Source organism: Musca vetustissima, unplaced genomic scaffold, assembly GCF_032173495.1.
Source record: "Musca vetustissima isolate MV318-11 ecotype Yass unplaced genomic scaffold, APGP_CSIRO_Mvet_v1 utg4905, whole genome shotgun sequence".
Lineage (NCBI taxonomy): Eukaryota > Metazoa > Arthropoda > Insecta > Diptera > Muscidae > Musca > Musca vetustissima.
The window spans coordinates 53,811-69,086 of NW_026874153.1; the positions used below are offsets into that span (position 1 = coordinate 53,811).

Here is a 15,276-nt window from a genome sequence, read left to right on the forward strand (position 1 = left end):
GATCGAAGCGCATACGAGTTGTCATTACTTATACGCTCTAGATCACTCGTGAACAAATTAGTATGTATCGACTATAAGTTAAGACCCATATGTCATCATTTTCCTCACACCTTATACAAATATTGTTGGTATAATTACTTGAATGGTAAATGCTTCGCTAATCGACTAAAAATACGATTAGAAAATGTTTCCAGTTTATTTATTGAGGCGAATAAGTATCGACGTTACTTATATGCTTCGGAGGAATTGTGAACTTTAGAAATTCATTTACAAGTTCATAGGAGACCGAATTTCTTTATTGGAATCTTGTAAATTTTTGATTATTTGAATCCAAAAATTTTTCTTCCAACTTTACAGGGCTGCTTTGAATCACTGACGAGCTCTTAGGACATCTAATTGGAATTTTTTGATAAGAAAAATAAATTGTATTTTCGTGAAGAGTCACTGTACACCATCTTACTTACTTTACTTAGGGTTTGGGACAGAACTTTCGTTCCATAAGCTGAGCTTAGAAAACATTTCCAGGCACGTTGGTCTTTCGCGCAGTTTTGAAAGACCATTTTCGGCAATATTGTCTTCGACTTGGTCTTTCCATCGTATTCGTGGCCTAATCTTTGTGTTATATATTGTGACGAATACAAATTGGCATTATAGCGGATCCCCGAATCTATTAGTTACCTTACAAATTGTTTCCCAAGTCCTTCAGAATCCATTAAGGGGCATACATTCATTACTTGAAACCTATTTGTATTCATAATTTTTGTTTCAGCCATTGAGGCGAATAAGTATTATCGTTATTCGTACGCTCTATAGTACCCACATTTAATGTGATTTAAAAAGCCCTAAGAAATCGAAATTGCCATATATTCAATATGGAAAAAAATTAACAGTCCTGAAAAACTTTCTTTACTTCGTTAATTTAGCTCAATAGATTTGTTACTACTCCAAGCCTTCAGAACTTCCACGACCCTTATTTTTTATCATTGCAAGTGATTTACAAGTCTTTAAGAGCTTTGAAGTCGAATAATTGGCTCCAGAACTATGGTGAACATTATATTTATCTTTGAATTTAGTTTACTAGCCTTTGAAGACTAATTTTATTTCAGTAACCGAATCAAATAAGTTTTGGCATTACGCATACACTGTAGAGATCCTCGAACCTATTCTTTGCCTTAAAAAGAGTACTAATTCGTGAATTTTGAAGATGGAAATTTGTTAGCAGACCTTGAAAAGGCTAGTTGAAATTATTTATTATCTGTGTCTATAGGAACCAATACATATTGCCGTAACTCATACGCTCTAGATCACTTTTAAGTCTACTTTTTACCTTTGAAAATAATTCACAAGTTTTCAAAAATTTAATAAATGTCATGAAGTCAAAAAAAAAAACTATTTATTTTCTATATCCAAAGAGACGAAGACATATTGACGTAACTCATTTGCTCCGGAGCCTTCAAATATTTTTCGATGTACTACGACTTTTATAAAGGCGAATTTAAACTGACGTAACCCTGTAGCTTCTGTAGGACTATTTTGCCTTTTGTTTTATTAAGAAATCCTCAAGTAATGTTGATTTTCAGTGGTGCGAATACGTGTTGACATTACTAATACGCACAAAAATCTATAGAGCATTGAAATATTATCAAACAGAGAAATTTTCTTCTCAGTCTTCAACAAAAAGGCTAAAAAATAGATCGAGAAGTTAAACTCCCTCTAAAATATCGGTGATCTCGATTTAGGTTCTCAAGTTTCTGAAGAATCTGCAATCACTTCATTTTACTATTAGTGCGTATGAGTGTGGTTGTTATTTATACGCTCCCGGGAACTTTAGTTTTTTATAATATTTTTTGGATCTAGCTTCAGGATAAATATGATGCAATTTGAGGTAAAATCGAAATAGTATTTGAAAATCTAATTATTTAAGGGAAGTTAGTTATAATGAAGAAATTTTAAACAATATTTAGTGACGTTTTTGTATTGGTCAAGAACTTTTAACTGCATTTGAAATTTGTAATTATTGGAGAACTGAATCAAATTATTTAAAAAAGTTTGGAATGGACGATTTTTGTTTTCTCGAATCGACTGTATCCTCGAAATAATGTTTTCTACAATCCTTAGAATATTTAAACTCATATTTTCAACAATAAGTAATCATACACTACATTTTCTATCAATGCAAGCATCGATGAAGTAATGCACGCCTAATTAATTAAATTGCACACGTGTGCGTATAAGTACCGACAACACTTATACGCCACATATTCCATACTGTATTATGGGACCTGTTGCGTGCAAGTGTTGACGATACTTATACGCACACGTGTACAATTTAATTAAATAGGCATGCATTACTTCATCCATGCTTGCATTGATAGAAAAGGGAAAATTAAATAAAAAACTGAAAAATAATTTGAAATATAAAAATATTGACAATAAAAATTGAAGACATAGCCCCTGAAATTCACTCTATTGTATAGATTTTTTGTAATTTTAAAGAAACAACTTATTAATTATTTTAAATAGTTAACTCTAAAAGGCATAATTAACGTTATTTGGTGTATGGAACAAAATTTTGAAAAGTGATGAATACTAAAAAGAACGTAATATTTTATTTTACATGAACGGCAGTAGGAAAGTAAATCTTAAAAATTTGTAAACTTAAGTTCTAGGAAAATGTATTAGTTCAATTATTTTTTTAATTAACTATAAATGCAATTTGTTTTTTTGGTAATCCTTAAATTCGTATTTTTTTTAAAGCGGCGCGCATATGAATGAATGTTTGATTAAGTTAATTTATAATTGATGAAAAATAGTAACAACATTCCATAAAAATGTAACTCTATATTATTTTAAGAACATAACCATAACAAGTACTAGGTAATATTTTTGAGTAAGTTTATTTTATTTAAAATAGAATATTAATTAACTAGTTATTTTATGTTGATGTTTTTTTTTTTTGGTTTTGTTTAATTAATATTTTAAGGTAATTTTTTTAATTTTGAAATTTTAATTTAATTGGATGGAAACGTAAACAAAAAATTGAGTAATTAACTGAACTAAAATTATTAAACAAATATCATTATTAAAAATTAAAACTTAATTGAAAAACGAAATAAACTGTTCTTATGTTTTGTTTTTTTGGATGTTGCTTTGCTAGTTTGATTTTTTTTCTTGCTTGAAAGTACAAAAATAATAATATTTTTGTTTTTTTTTTAATCTGAGATGATTTTAAACTTTGGTTGTTGCAGGCTAAGAAAAATAAATTATAATCATAATAATAACAGATATAATAGCAGTTTTAATAAACCCCATGTTTATATGATTTTTTCTTTTTGTGGAAATTAAATTAGTATGCTTTCTTAACTTTGCTCTGTAGTTTTTTTTTCTTCTTCATTTTCATCTTCTTTAATGTGAAATAAAAATGTGTAGTTTTTTTCTTTTTAAATGATAAAAATTAAATGAAAATAATAAATTGCTAAAAATAATGCAAAATTATAGAGATATGAATATGAAATAATAATGTAAATTAAAATTATATTTAGCTGTGTATAATAATAAATACGTGATATGTTTTTTTAAACCATATAATGTTGAAAATATTTTTGGTTAAATTAAGTACTCGTTTAATATCCCAAAATGTTTTTTATAAGAATTTGTTGCTTGTATAATAATATCTCGAAAGAGAAATAAATTAAAATAACACATTAAATGCGCACTTTGATTAAAATAACTCATTAAATATATTTGTTTAATGTACAACAAGCTTCTTTTATGCGTCTACGACATATTCACAGTCATTTGAAAAAATTACAGCAACAAAAAATATGCATATACATTTTTAAGGATTTTTATTTATTTCTATTTATTTTTAAATGGCTCAGTGGTGCGTATAAGCGATGACGTTACTTATACTTATAATATTTCAGTATGTTCTAAAACGACGATGTTTACTCTAGAACATTTAATAAAGCGTAATTTTTTTTTAATCGAAAAGTATATATTTTATCATACAACTATTTTTTTTAACAAATATTTGCATTAAAAAAATATAACTTTGAGACTTTGGTCCTTAACACATTAAATACGCACAAGAGGTTGGATACTTCTAATTGTCAGAATTATATTTTTGTGCATGATGTGGGAGTTCTGTAAATATTTGACAGTGTATATCATTGTGCATCGGTTCTTAACAAAAATAAAAAATTGTTTGATGAGCTTACAGATTTTTTAAAATAATTTTAAAAGGACTATAAACCTATAATCGTCATTGTGTTTTTTTTTTTTTTTTGAAGACTTGTACCAATTTTCTGAAATTAGATTTGAAGGCACAGTACACAAAAGCTTGTGGCTTTTAAAAATTAATTTTGTGAAATATATTTTTTTTAATTTTTGGAGGATATTTTAATTATTGTTTGAATAATAATTATTGTTATAAGACTATAAACCCGGATATTCCGAAGATACGAAATGCAGTACGACTGTTTTAAGTTACTGTGCAGTAAGCACATTTCATTTTATTATCAGAATGGTAAGGCTTTGGGCTAAAGTAATACGCATTTATTTTTTATACAATTTATTAAAGAAATTATTCAAAATCTCTTACATATTACAAAAAGTTCTGTTGATTGGTGCGTGTACGTATTGACATTACTAATACGCAATATAAACCCATGGATATATTCCAATACTGAGGTTTTTTATAATAATTATCCGAAGTTTGAAGAGTGTTGAAAAACGTATATTTCTTTAATTAATTTTACTTAATTCAGCGGGCTATCAGTGCGTATGAGTATTGCTGTCTTCCCTAAGAATTCTGGAGGAATAATACTGATCTATGCTGAGAATGAATATCGCGATGGTAAATGGTTAAATGGACCAACACGTTTATACGAATAATGACAAACTCCGGGAACTCAGGATCCTCAAAGAATATCCATAGCAAAAACATAATATGTCCAAGAACATAATCAAACTTATGTTAAAAAATAAACACGATGTCAAAACAATTGTCAAAAAAAATTCGATATTAGATTGTGCCCTTGATGAATGTTGAAAAACGTAAATGAACATAATTAAATTTATGTTAAAAAATAAACACGATGTCAAAAAAAATATGTTCGATATCAGATTGTGCCCTTGAAGAGTGTTGAAAAACGTATATTTCTTTAATTCAGCGGTCTATCAGTGCGTATGAGTATTGTTGTTAATTATACGCTGCCAAGACACTTCACGTTTCCATGGGTTTTATACTTCGAACACTGGATGCATTATTAAAGGCATTTGGAATTGAAAACTATTTATAGAAAGTTTCATACTTTATTTCACGTCTTCCCTAAGAATTCTCGAGCAATAATACTGAGAATGAATATCGCGGTACATTGTTAAATGGACCAAAACGTTTATACGAATAATGACAAAGTGTGCATCCTATGGCATATAAATTTACTTTGGGAATTTACGATCCTCAAATAAAATCAATAGCAAAGACATGATGTTTCCAAAAAAATTAAGCTTATGTTAATAAAAATAAACACAATGTCAGAAAAAAATGTAAGTTCGATATCAGATTGTGCCCTTGAAGAGTGTTGAATTCATAATTCAGCGGTCTATTAGTGCGTATAAGAAACTTCACGTTTCTACGGGTATTAAACTTCGAACACTGGATGTATTATTAAGTGCATTTGGAATTGAAAACTATTAATAGAATGTTTCATACTTTTTTGCACATCTTCCCTAAGAATTCAGTTGGCTTCTGGAGGATACATTTTTCTTAAAACAGAATATTTTTCTTTGTGATAAATTTTAATTGTTTGATTTATGTTGAGAACAAATATCGCGAGGGTAAATGCCATGAAGATCAGTCAAATGGATGCCATTTTTATATGCAATTTTTAGAGGTCTAACAGGATATTTTTTATTATGATTTCAAAGGGCTTATCAGGAGTTTGTCAAATTATTTTATGGAGAATTACAATTTGTTAGGAATGATTGTAAGGACTTTTTTAATTTAAGACATTTTGAAAGATTTTTTTAATTTATAGTTGGAAAGATAGTAAGGATTGTTTTTTGACGGGCAATCAGGATTTTTAAATTTGTTTCGGGGTGACTAAGGGATACTAAGTATGGACGATATATGAAAAATAATTTTTACGATCAATAAGAATTTTTAAGAGCTATTAGTTTTTAAAAAATAGTTTGTTCAAGGACTATGAAACCATTAAATTTGAATTATGATTTTTTTAAGGACTGTTTGTATATTAAAAAATTATTTTTGGAGGACTGTCAGAATAAAAGCTTGACTCAGTATTTATTAAATGGCATCACACCAGGATGAACATTTTTAATCACCTCATCAAAATTTATTTATAAATATCGTTTAATATTGAAATATTTATATTTTTTAAACTTCATATATTTCAAAATTTAAAAGAAATATTTTTATATATTTTATAATTGAGGTTGTCATATTTTCTAATTTTATAACATTTTAATTATCTTCTATGACATCAAATATTTCTAGTAATTTCAAAATTGGTATATTTTTACAGCACAACCTATGCAAAAATATCATTTTCTATATTTTTGTTTTGGCCTTTTACATCAATATCAATTATTTGCTTTTGTGATTTACAACATGCCATAATCATTATCTATCATCATCACATTTTTAATACAACACAAATACATACACATTATTATGCATACACACAGTTATTTTGGCGTATATAATCACAATAGGTGATGCGGGGAATAATATTCATTTCAGAGGGGATATTATTATATAAACGAGTACTGCACTTCATTTCAACACTAAGTGGTTTTAAAAACAAAAACCATGATGTTTGAAATTAAATACGAAAAAATTAAATAAAAAATAATTCAAATTATAAATCAACTACAACTATACGATTCAGACCATTCAGTGTAGGTGATTTTATTTTTTCAGCTAAACAATAACTCAAAAATAAAAAATAATGGTGCTCATCACTAGAGTAAGCAGCAAAGATGTTCACTAAAATACTACTTAAAACTTTTTTGGTTATTTACTTTTTTTTCGTTCATTTACTTATCAACAGTGGGGAAAAACAAATTGCATTTACGCAATAATTTTTTTTGGGTTATAGAACTTTTTCATTTTTTTCACAACTTGTTTACAAAAACTTAGATTACACTAGAGTTCCAAAAAAAAAAATAAAAATGAAAAATGTTTTAATAAATTTACAAGAAAACTGAAAATTTCAACAAGCTTTTTTAAAAAACGAAAATCTTTTATACAGTGCTATAAAAACCGAAAAAAATATTTTTACACACTTAAAAAACCTAAAAACCTTTTTTTTTCATTTCAGATAAAGAAGCGTAACGAAAACGAAAAAAGAAATCATAATTAAAAATTATATTTTTTTTCAAAATGTATTTTCTTTACATTGAAGCAGGTGTAGCTTTACTTTCGGGTGGAAAGAAAATGTTTTTTTGTTGTTATTTGTATATTTTTGTATTTAAGGTTTATGGAAATTTAAAAAAAATATTTTTTCAATAATATAAAATCATTAATTAATATTTTAGTAAACTGTTTTTCCAAATTATTTCCATAAACCTTAAATATTTTTCACGTAGTATCAACATTATGTACAAAAGCAATGTCTTTACATTTGATTGAGAGTGAAGTTATTTCAGGTCCCATTTTTTTCGAAAGGTACCTAAAATATCCTCCATCTCTTATTTTTTGAAAAATAATATCATTATCAAATTGGAAAACAGAATATAAATACCTCCAGTAACAGTCAATGTGGCAAAATCATATTCGGCAACAGTGAAACCAGCAGAGTTATGGGCAGTGATACGCAAATTATACCAAGTGGCAGGTTCCAAATCCAATACAACGTAATTATTATCGGGCTTAACATTATTCGAAATTTGATTCCATTCAATTTGGTCGCTAAAATTTTTTAAATATAAAATTAATAAAAAAACAAAAGTGGTAAAAAATTTTACATCAAAAATTATAACAAAAATAATAATTAAAATGTTCGAATTTTTCGAACATCATTTTCATAATTTCGAATTTGAGAAATTAGCCTTCTAACACATAATGCCCAATAATATTATTTTATAAATTTTAAAAACTAAATGTTTGAATTTTCGAACATCTTATTCGAACATAATAAAATTTCATAAAGCTTTAAGAAAACTAAAAAATAAATATAAATTATAGTATTAGAAAATATTTATTGATACAAATTATTATTGAAATGCATTTTAAAAAAATAATCTATTTTCGAAATGAATTTGAAATTTAAAAAAAACCGACTGTGATGGAATCTAATTATTTCGAAAAGAGGAAATTAATATCGAATATATAATAACATTTCTTAAATATTCGAACATTTTTCACTGTGATATTCCATAGAAAATACAAAGTTCGAATATTCGAAATTAATTTAAATTAAATTTAAAAAATAATTAAAGATATAATTTTTACAAATTATTTTGAAATTATTTTTTCACTGTGATATTCCATCAAAAATACTAAGTTCGAAATTAATTTCGAAACTTAAAAAAAAATTAAAGAAATTCAAAATAATTTATAAAAATAAATTATTAAAATTATTTTGAATTTTCCAAAATTACAGTTATATACTTATGATTTCGAATATAAAACAATAAGTTTTTTTAAATTATATTTCGAAATAAAACAATTTTCGTAGCAATGAAAGAATTTCAAAATTTCTGATTTTTTCTTTATTTTCTTTATTTTTCCAAATTAAAATTATTTAAATATTTAAAAAAAGTATAAAGTGATATTCCACCAAAAAATACAAACTTCGAATTTTCGAAATGTATTTCGAATTTCAAAAATTAAGTTCGAATTTTCCAAATTATTATTTTTATAATCGTTTTCCAAAATTATAAATTTTTAAATATTAAAAGAGTGTGTAAAGTGACTTCCATCAAATAAATATAAAATTGGAATTTTCGATATTAATTTCGAATTTTAAAATTTAATATCGAATTTTCAAATTTAGTTTTTTTTATAAAAATAATTTAAGATGGAATTTTTACAAATTATTTTGAATTTTCCAAAATTACAATTATATATTTATTTATGGTTTCGAATATAAAAAAATAAATTTTAAAATTATATTTCGAAATAAAATAATTAACGCAATAATGAAAGAATTTCAAAATTACTGAAAAATGTTTATTTTATTCCAAATTAAATTTTTTTAAATATTTGAAGAGAGTATAAAGTGATATTCCATCAAAAAATACAAACTCCGAATTTTCGAAATGTATTTCGAATTTCAATAATTAAGTTCGAATTTTCGAATTTATAATTTTTAATTAATTTTTTTCCAAAGTTATGATTTTTTAAATATTTAAAGAGTGTGTAAAGTGATTTCCATCAAAAAATATAAAGTTCGAATTTTCGATATTAATTTCGAATTTTAAAAATTAATATACAATTTTAAAGTTTTTCCCAAAAATATAATTTTTAAAATATTTAAAGAGTGTATAAATGATTTTCCATCAAAAAATATAAACTTCGAATTTTATAAATTAAATTACAAATTATTTAAGAGTTTGTAAAGTGATTTTCCATCAAAATATACAAATTTTGAATTTTAGAAATAAATTTCAAATTTTAAAAATTATTTTCGAATTTTCAATTTTAGTTTTTTTTCAAAAATTATAAATTTTAAAATATTTGAAGAGTGTTTGAAGTGATTTTTCATCAAAAAATTGGAAGTTTCAGTTTTCGAAATTAATTTTGAATTTCGAAATTTAATACCGAATTTTCAAATTTAGTTTTTTATAAATTTTAAAATATTTAAAAAGTGTATAAAGTAATTTTTCAAAAAATATTAAGTTCGAATTTTCGAAATTAATTTTTAATTTCAAAAATTGATTTCAAAAAATTAATATCGAGTTTTAAATACTATAATACTCACCGTTTCTTATTTTCTACAACAAAGTGAGACATGGGGCAGCCGCCATCCTTCCAGGCCTTGAAATGCAATGATACCGAATTCGAGGAGACTTCAATGAAACGAGATTTCTCTGGCAGTTTGGGTTTGTAGCCCTTGGTGCGGGTGTTCAGGATGTCGGATGCTTCGCCGGCGCCAATGCTAAAGGGAAAAAATTAACAATAAAAGTATATGAAAAAATTACTTAAAATTATAAAAAAATTAAAATTTCAAATTTAAGTTCTTTTTTCGGATCGATGGTGGTTCGAGTCATGGAAGTTCGATTGTATATATTTTCATTAATTTCCTTACTTGTTAAATCCAGTAGCATAGACCTGATAACGTGAACCGCACAATAGATTGTCAATGGTGAATTTTTGGGCATCTACGGCAACTTCGGCGGTTTCCCATTCTCCGAATTCTGCAAAAACAAAAAGTAATAAAATATTTTAGATATACTTTCCTCCTTTCTAGATCCCTGAAACCCACCTGGTTTGTAGTGCAATGTGTAACCATGCAGAGGAGCAGTATCACCTTCATGGGGCTTAACCTTAACAGTCAATGAATCAGTGGTGGTGGCAGACAAAGTAACCTGAGGCGACATGGGTGGAGCCAAAACAATCAGTTTATGGGTAATCGAATCCTTGGCAATAGAATTTTCAGCATGACAAGTATAATCTCCAGCATCTTGACGATTGACCGATTTAATCAAAAGAGAACCATCGGGCAACACACGCATACGATCATTTCCGGTAAATTCAACACCCTTAATCTTCCAGGTAATTTCAGGTTGTGGTGATCCGACAGCCAAGCAAGGCATTTTGGCATCTTCCTTAAAGGTGGCAGTGAATGTGTCATCGAATGAGGCAATTTTTGCAGGAACTTGATCACTGGGCATGGCAACAATACTCTTTGAGGGTTGTCCTTCACCAATGTTAGTGCTGGCTGTGACCCAGAATTCGTAGGGGCTGTTCTTTTCCAATTCGGTGGCTTCGTAGCTCATTTGGTAGTGTGGGATCTTTTGGCTCTTGGGTTCACCTTCGGCTCCTTCAACTTTAGTGTAGACGGTGTATTGTTGGATAATGCCGTTGGGTTGTGCTGGTGGACGCCATGATACCAAAATGGCAGCTTGACCCATAACCAAGGCCTTGACATCGGTGGGAGCTTCAGGAACTGTGTGGGGAAAGAAGGGGATTTAAATTAGAAAAGATTGATATGAAAAAAATAATTATTGGACTTACCATCAGGTTCAGTTTGGCAGTGAATTGGAGCGCTGCGTACACCATCACCTCCGGCAGTGGTGGCCAAAACTTGCATGGTATAGTTGGTGTATTTCTTGAGGCCATGTAAAACGGTGTCCGAGGAGGCAGTCTTCTTGTAGTGGCGTTTGGTTTCATCTGAGGAAAATTAAATAAATTATATTTTTATTATCAATACCCCTTTCACATTTTATTTCCCCTCCTCCCCCTCTACTTACCATACCACTCTTCACTGGGAGCATAGACAACCTTGTAAGTCTTAATAACACCATTGGCCGATTCCAAAGGAGGGCTGACCCAGCTAACTCTAATTGTCTGCGAAGTCAAGGTGGTGCATGAGGTATCACTTGGTGGCTGGCTTGGGGTACCTTCGGCAGTAAATTGTTTCTCTTCATCACTCAAGGGACCAGCGCCAATCTTGTTGAATGCCTGAATGACCACCGAATATTGGGTATAGACACGCAAGTTATTCAATTCCAAGCTATGTTCCTTGCCTTCTTCAGTCAAAAAGTTCACAGTTTCAAAGACATACGACGAATTGGTATTCGATAGTTTATAGCCAACATAATAACCCAAAATTTCACCATTCCATTCCGAACGGGTAGGTGGTTTCCAGGTAACACGCAGGGTAGTTTGATTAACAGGTTCCACTTTGATATTTTGTGGTTTACCCGATGGAGCTTCTTCGGCAGTGATAATAGTGACAGCTTCAGATGTCTGCGAGGTTCCAATGGCATTTTCGGCAACAATACGAATATTATATGTGGTGGCTGGATTCAATTTCTGGACCTGAGCTTCAGTGGTATCTCCGGGTACCATAACGCGATCAATTTCATCCCAAGAGGCACGAGAACGTTTGAATTCAATAATATAACGGGTAATTGGTGAATTGCCATCGTAGGGTTGGGCCCAGCTCAATTGTACGGAACGTCCAGATTTATCCAAAACCTTCAGGGCATATGGCATTTCGGGTACCTCCTGAATAATCATGTTAATGCTAGCATCATCCGAACCAAAGGCATTGGTGGCAACACAGGTGAACAAGGCAGAATCAGAGCGTTCAGTACGCTTAATCGAAAGCGAGGACATAACACCGGTAGACAAAATCTCTTCACGAATGGTATAACGGTTATCGTTCTTAGGGTCCAAACGCATATTGTTCATATTCCATAAAATGCCAATTGGTTTTTCGCCCTTAGCTTCACATTGCAAGACGGCAGGTTCGCCACGGCGGGCGGTTTGGTTACGCAATTTCTCAGTGAATTCTGGTGGTGCCTGAACGCTGATCATAATAACGGCGGACAATCCGGAACCAATACCATTAATGGCCTCACACAAGTAATAGCCTTCATTGGTCTTTTGGATGTTGTCAATGTGCAGAGTACCTTCTTCAACGCGAATGTTATCGTTCTTCTTCAAATCCTTGTATTCACCGGGACTGTTGCCTATTTAAAAGGAGAGGGATTTTGAAAATATTAGGGTCAATATTAACATTTTTTAAAAGATTCAAATACAATTTTGAAATTTAAATCAATTTTATATATTTTTTGCCCTACTTACCAACAGCTTTCTTCCATGTCAATTGTGGTTTTGGGAAGCCATCAGCCTTGCATTCAACCTTAGCATCGGAGCCTTGAGCAAAAGCCTTATCGGTGGGTTCCAAAATCCATCTTGGGGGTACTGTTATTTTTGTTCATTGTTGAGAAGAAGTGTTTGAATTGTTGAAGAAAAAAATAGTTTATGTTAATACGATTTTCATAATTTAGGTATTTATTTATTGTAATTTTATAAAGCATGCGGTAGTGGTATTTTTTTACAATAGACGGACTTACGGACAGACTATAGGAAACGCAATAAAGTGGTTCAGATTAAATTTAAAAATTAATTGAGTATTAAATGTTCTTTTAATTTAAATTTTTTAAATTATATTATTATTTTAATTATTTTTTGTAATTTTTTATTGATAATTTTTTTAATTAAATTAATTAAATAATTATAGTATATATAAATATTTAATTATATAATTATTTTTTTATATTTTTTAAAAAAATATAATTTGTAATTATTTCCTTAATTTTAATTTTGTTAATAATTTATTTTAAAATATAAATATTTAATATTTATCTTTTTATTTTATTTAATTACTTATTTTTTTCTTTAATATTTTTCATTAAATAAAATAGTAAAATAGATGTGTAAATGTTAATCAATTTAATTTAATCAAATATTAATAGTTTTAAAAGTTTAGTTTTTTAAATAATTTTAATTTTAATTATTTTTATTAATATTATTGTTCTAATTATTTCTTTTTTTGTAATTTTATTAATGTAAAATAATTATTTTTTATATTTGATAATCAATTTAATTTAAGTTGATGGTTTTATAAATCTTATTAATTAAAAAAAAAACATTAAAACATAACAATTCATGTCTCAGCAATTTTTTTTTTTTGTATTTTCAATGATTTTTTTTTATTTTAATAAAAAATTAAATTTTTTTAAACAATTTTTGTTTATTTAATTTTATTTTTTTATTTGTTTTTAATTCCAAAAAATTAAAATTAATTTAAAAAATAGCACAATTGTTGAAATTTATTAAATTTTTAGATTAACTTTCCAAATGTTTTTCTATATATTTATTTTTTAATTAACTGTAATTTTTAATTTATATTTTAAATAATTATAAACATATTTATTTTTTTCTAATCTTTCTGGAACCACTTTATTTCGTTTCTAATGCATTTACTTACGGTTTACAGCAAAATTGTTGACGAGTTATTTACATATTCTTTGTGAATTTTTAATTAAATATTGGCATATTTTGTATAAATATAAACGACTATAAGAACACATTCATGGAAAAAAATTAATTGGGATTATTTAAAAATTACTAAAATCATTTGAGTTTACATCCATGGAATATATTAATTCTTAATATTAAAAATTTATCGAAATTATTTGAATACAGATTCTCAATAGGATTTTTTTATTAAAAAATAGTAAATATAAATTTTTAGGTTCTTTATTAAATACTGTTTTGGTGATTGCAAAAAAAAAAGAAATATTAAAAAATGTCTTTAAAATGTTATTGTAAAAATATATCAACCCATACGCCCATATTAAGAATTGTTTCCTTCAATTTCAATTTATATATAGGATAGGATATAATGAAGTAATTTTTGCGTGGGTCTGTTCAGGTTGTATTTTGCTGTTTCAACCAAATTAAGAGCACATTTAGGGTTTTTATTTTTCAGACGAATTAAGTTACAATTACTCGTTATACAAATATGGATGGAGACCCGTTTGAACACTGGATACCTTAAAGCAATGCTGATAATATCTCAATTAAATTTTTCCCATCCGGTTATCCATTTTTACATGTTAACTCAGTTTTTAATTTTTTTATGAGAAAATTTTAGTATTTAAGAGATTTTATGTCGAAGTTTTAAATTTTAATACAATTTATCTATGAAAGCCCAAATCATTTAAATTAAACATTATGTTTGTGTCTTAAATCTTTTATTTTTCACCAAAACATCTGTCCATGGCCGTATATGTCTTAAGTCTTTTGGCAATAACACATAAGAGTTTGGGTCTTAAGTTTTTGCCAGTTTTTGTGGCTTAAGTCTTTCATTTCATTTTTCAACAGTTAGTCATAACTGCATGTGTCTTAAGTCTTTTCCTTCCTTTGCAATAACATATTTGAGTTTGTGTCCTAAGTCTTTGTCAGTGCTTGTGTCTTAAGTCTTTAGTCGATTGTTTTCAGTTATCACTGAAATTAAAAAAACGCTTGTGTCTTAAGTCTTTTATTTCAAAAAAAAAAAAAAAAAATGCATGTATCTTAAGTATTTCATGATCACAATTGCACTTGAACAGATAAACAGATAACATTAAATAGTCATTTTATTCTCTCCAATAATGTTTGTGTCTTAAGTCTTTTGTGTCACCATTTTTTATTTTTCTCTTAATGAGAAAACATTCTCCATCAATGACATGCTTGTGTCTTAAGTCTTTTATTTCGTTCTTCAACTGTTATTCATAACTGCGTGTGTC

General features: G+C 27.7%; 1 protein-coding gene across 1 annotated transcript in view; it reads right to left on the minus strand.

The window, feature by feature from the left end:
- Positions 1-15,276, minus strand: part of LOC133331161 (cell adhesion molecule Dscam2-like) — a gene marked incomplete at its 5' end in the record, with an annotated part of 125,867 nt that overhangs the window by 24,937 nt on the left and 85,654 nt on the right. The window contains 7 exons of the mRNA XM_061539560.1: positions 7,770-7,936; positions 9,951-10,127; positions 10,278-10,386; positions 10,455-11,138; positions 11,207-11,362; positions 11,443-12,669; positions 12,785-12,904. Of these exons, the coding sequence (XP_061395544.1) occupies positions 7,770-7,936; positions 9,951-10,127; positions 10,278-10,386; positions 10,455-11,138; positions 11,207-11,362; positions 11,443-12,669; positions 12,785-12,904 (2,640 nt within the window). The remainder of the gene's footprint in view (positions 1-7,769; positions 7,937-9,950; positions 10,128-10,277; positions 10,387-10,454; positions 11,139-11,206; positions 11,363-11,442; positions 12,670-12,784; positions 12,905-15,276) is intronic.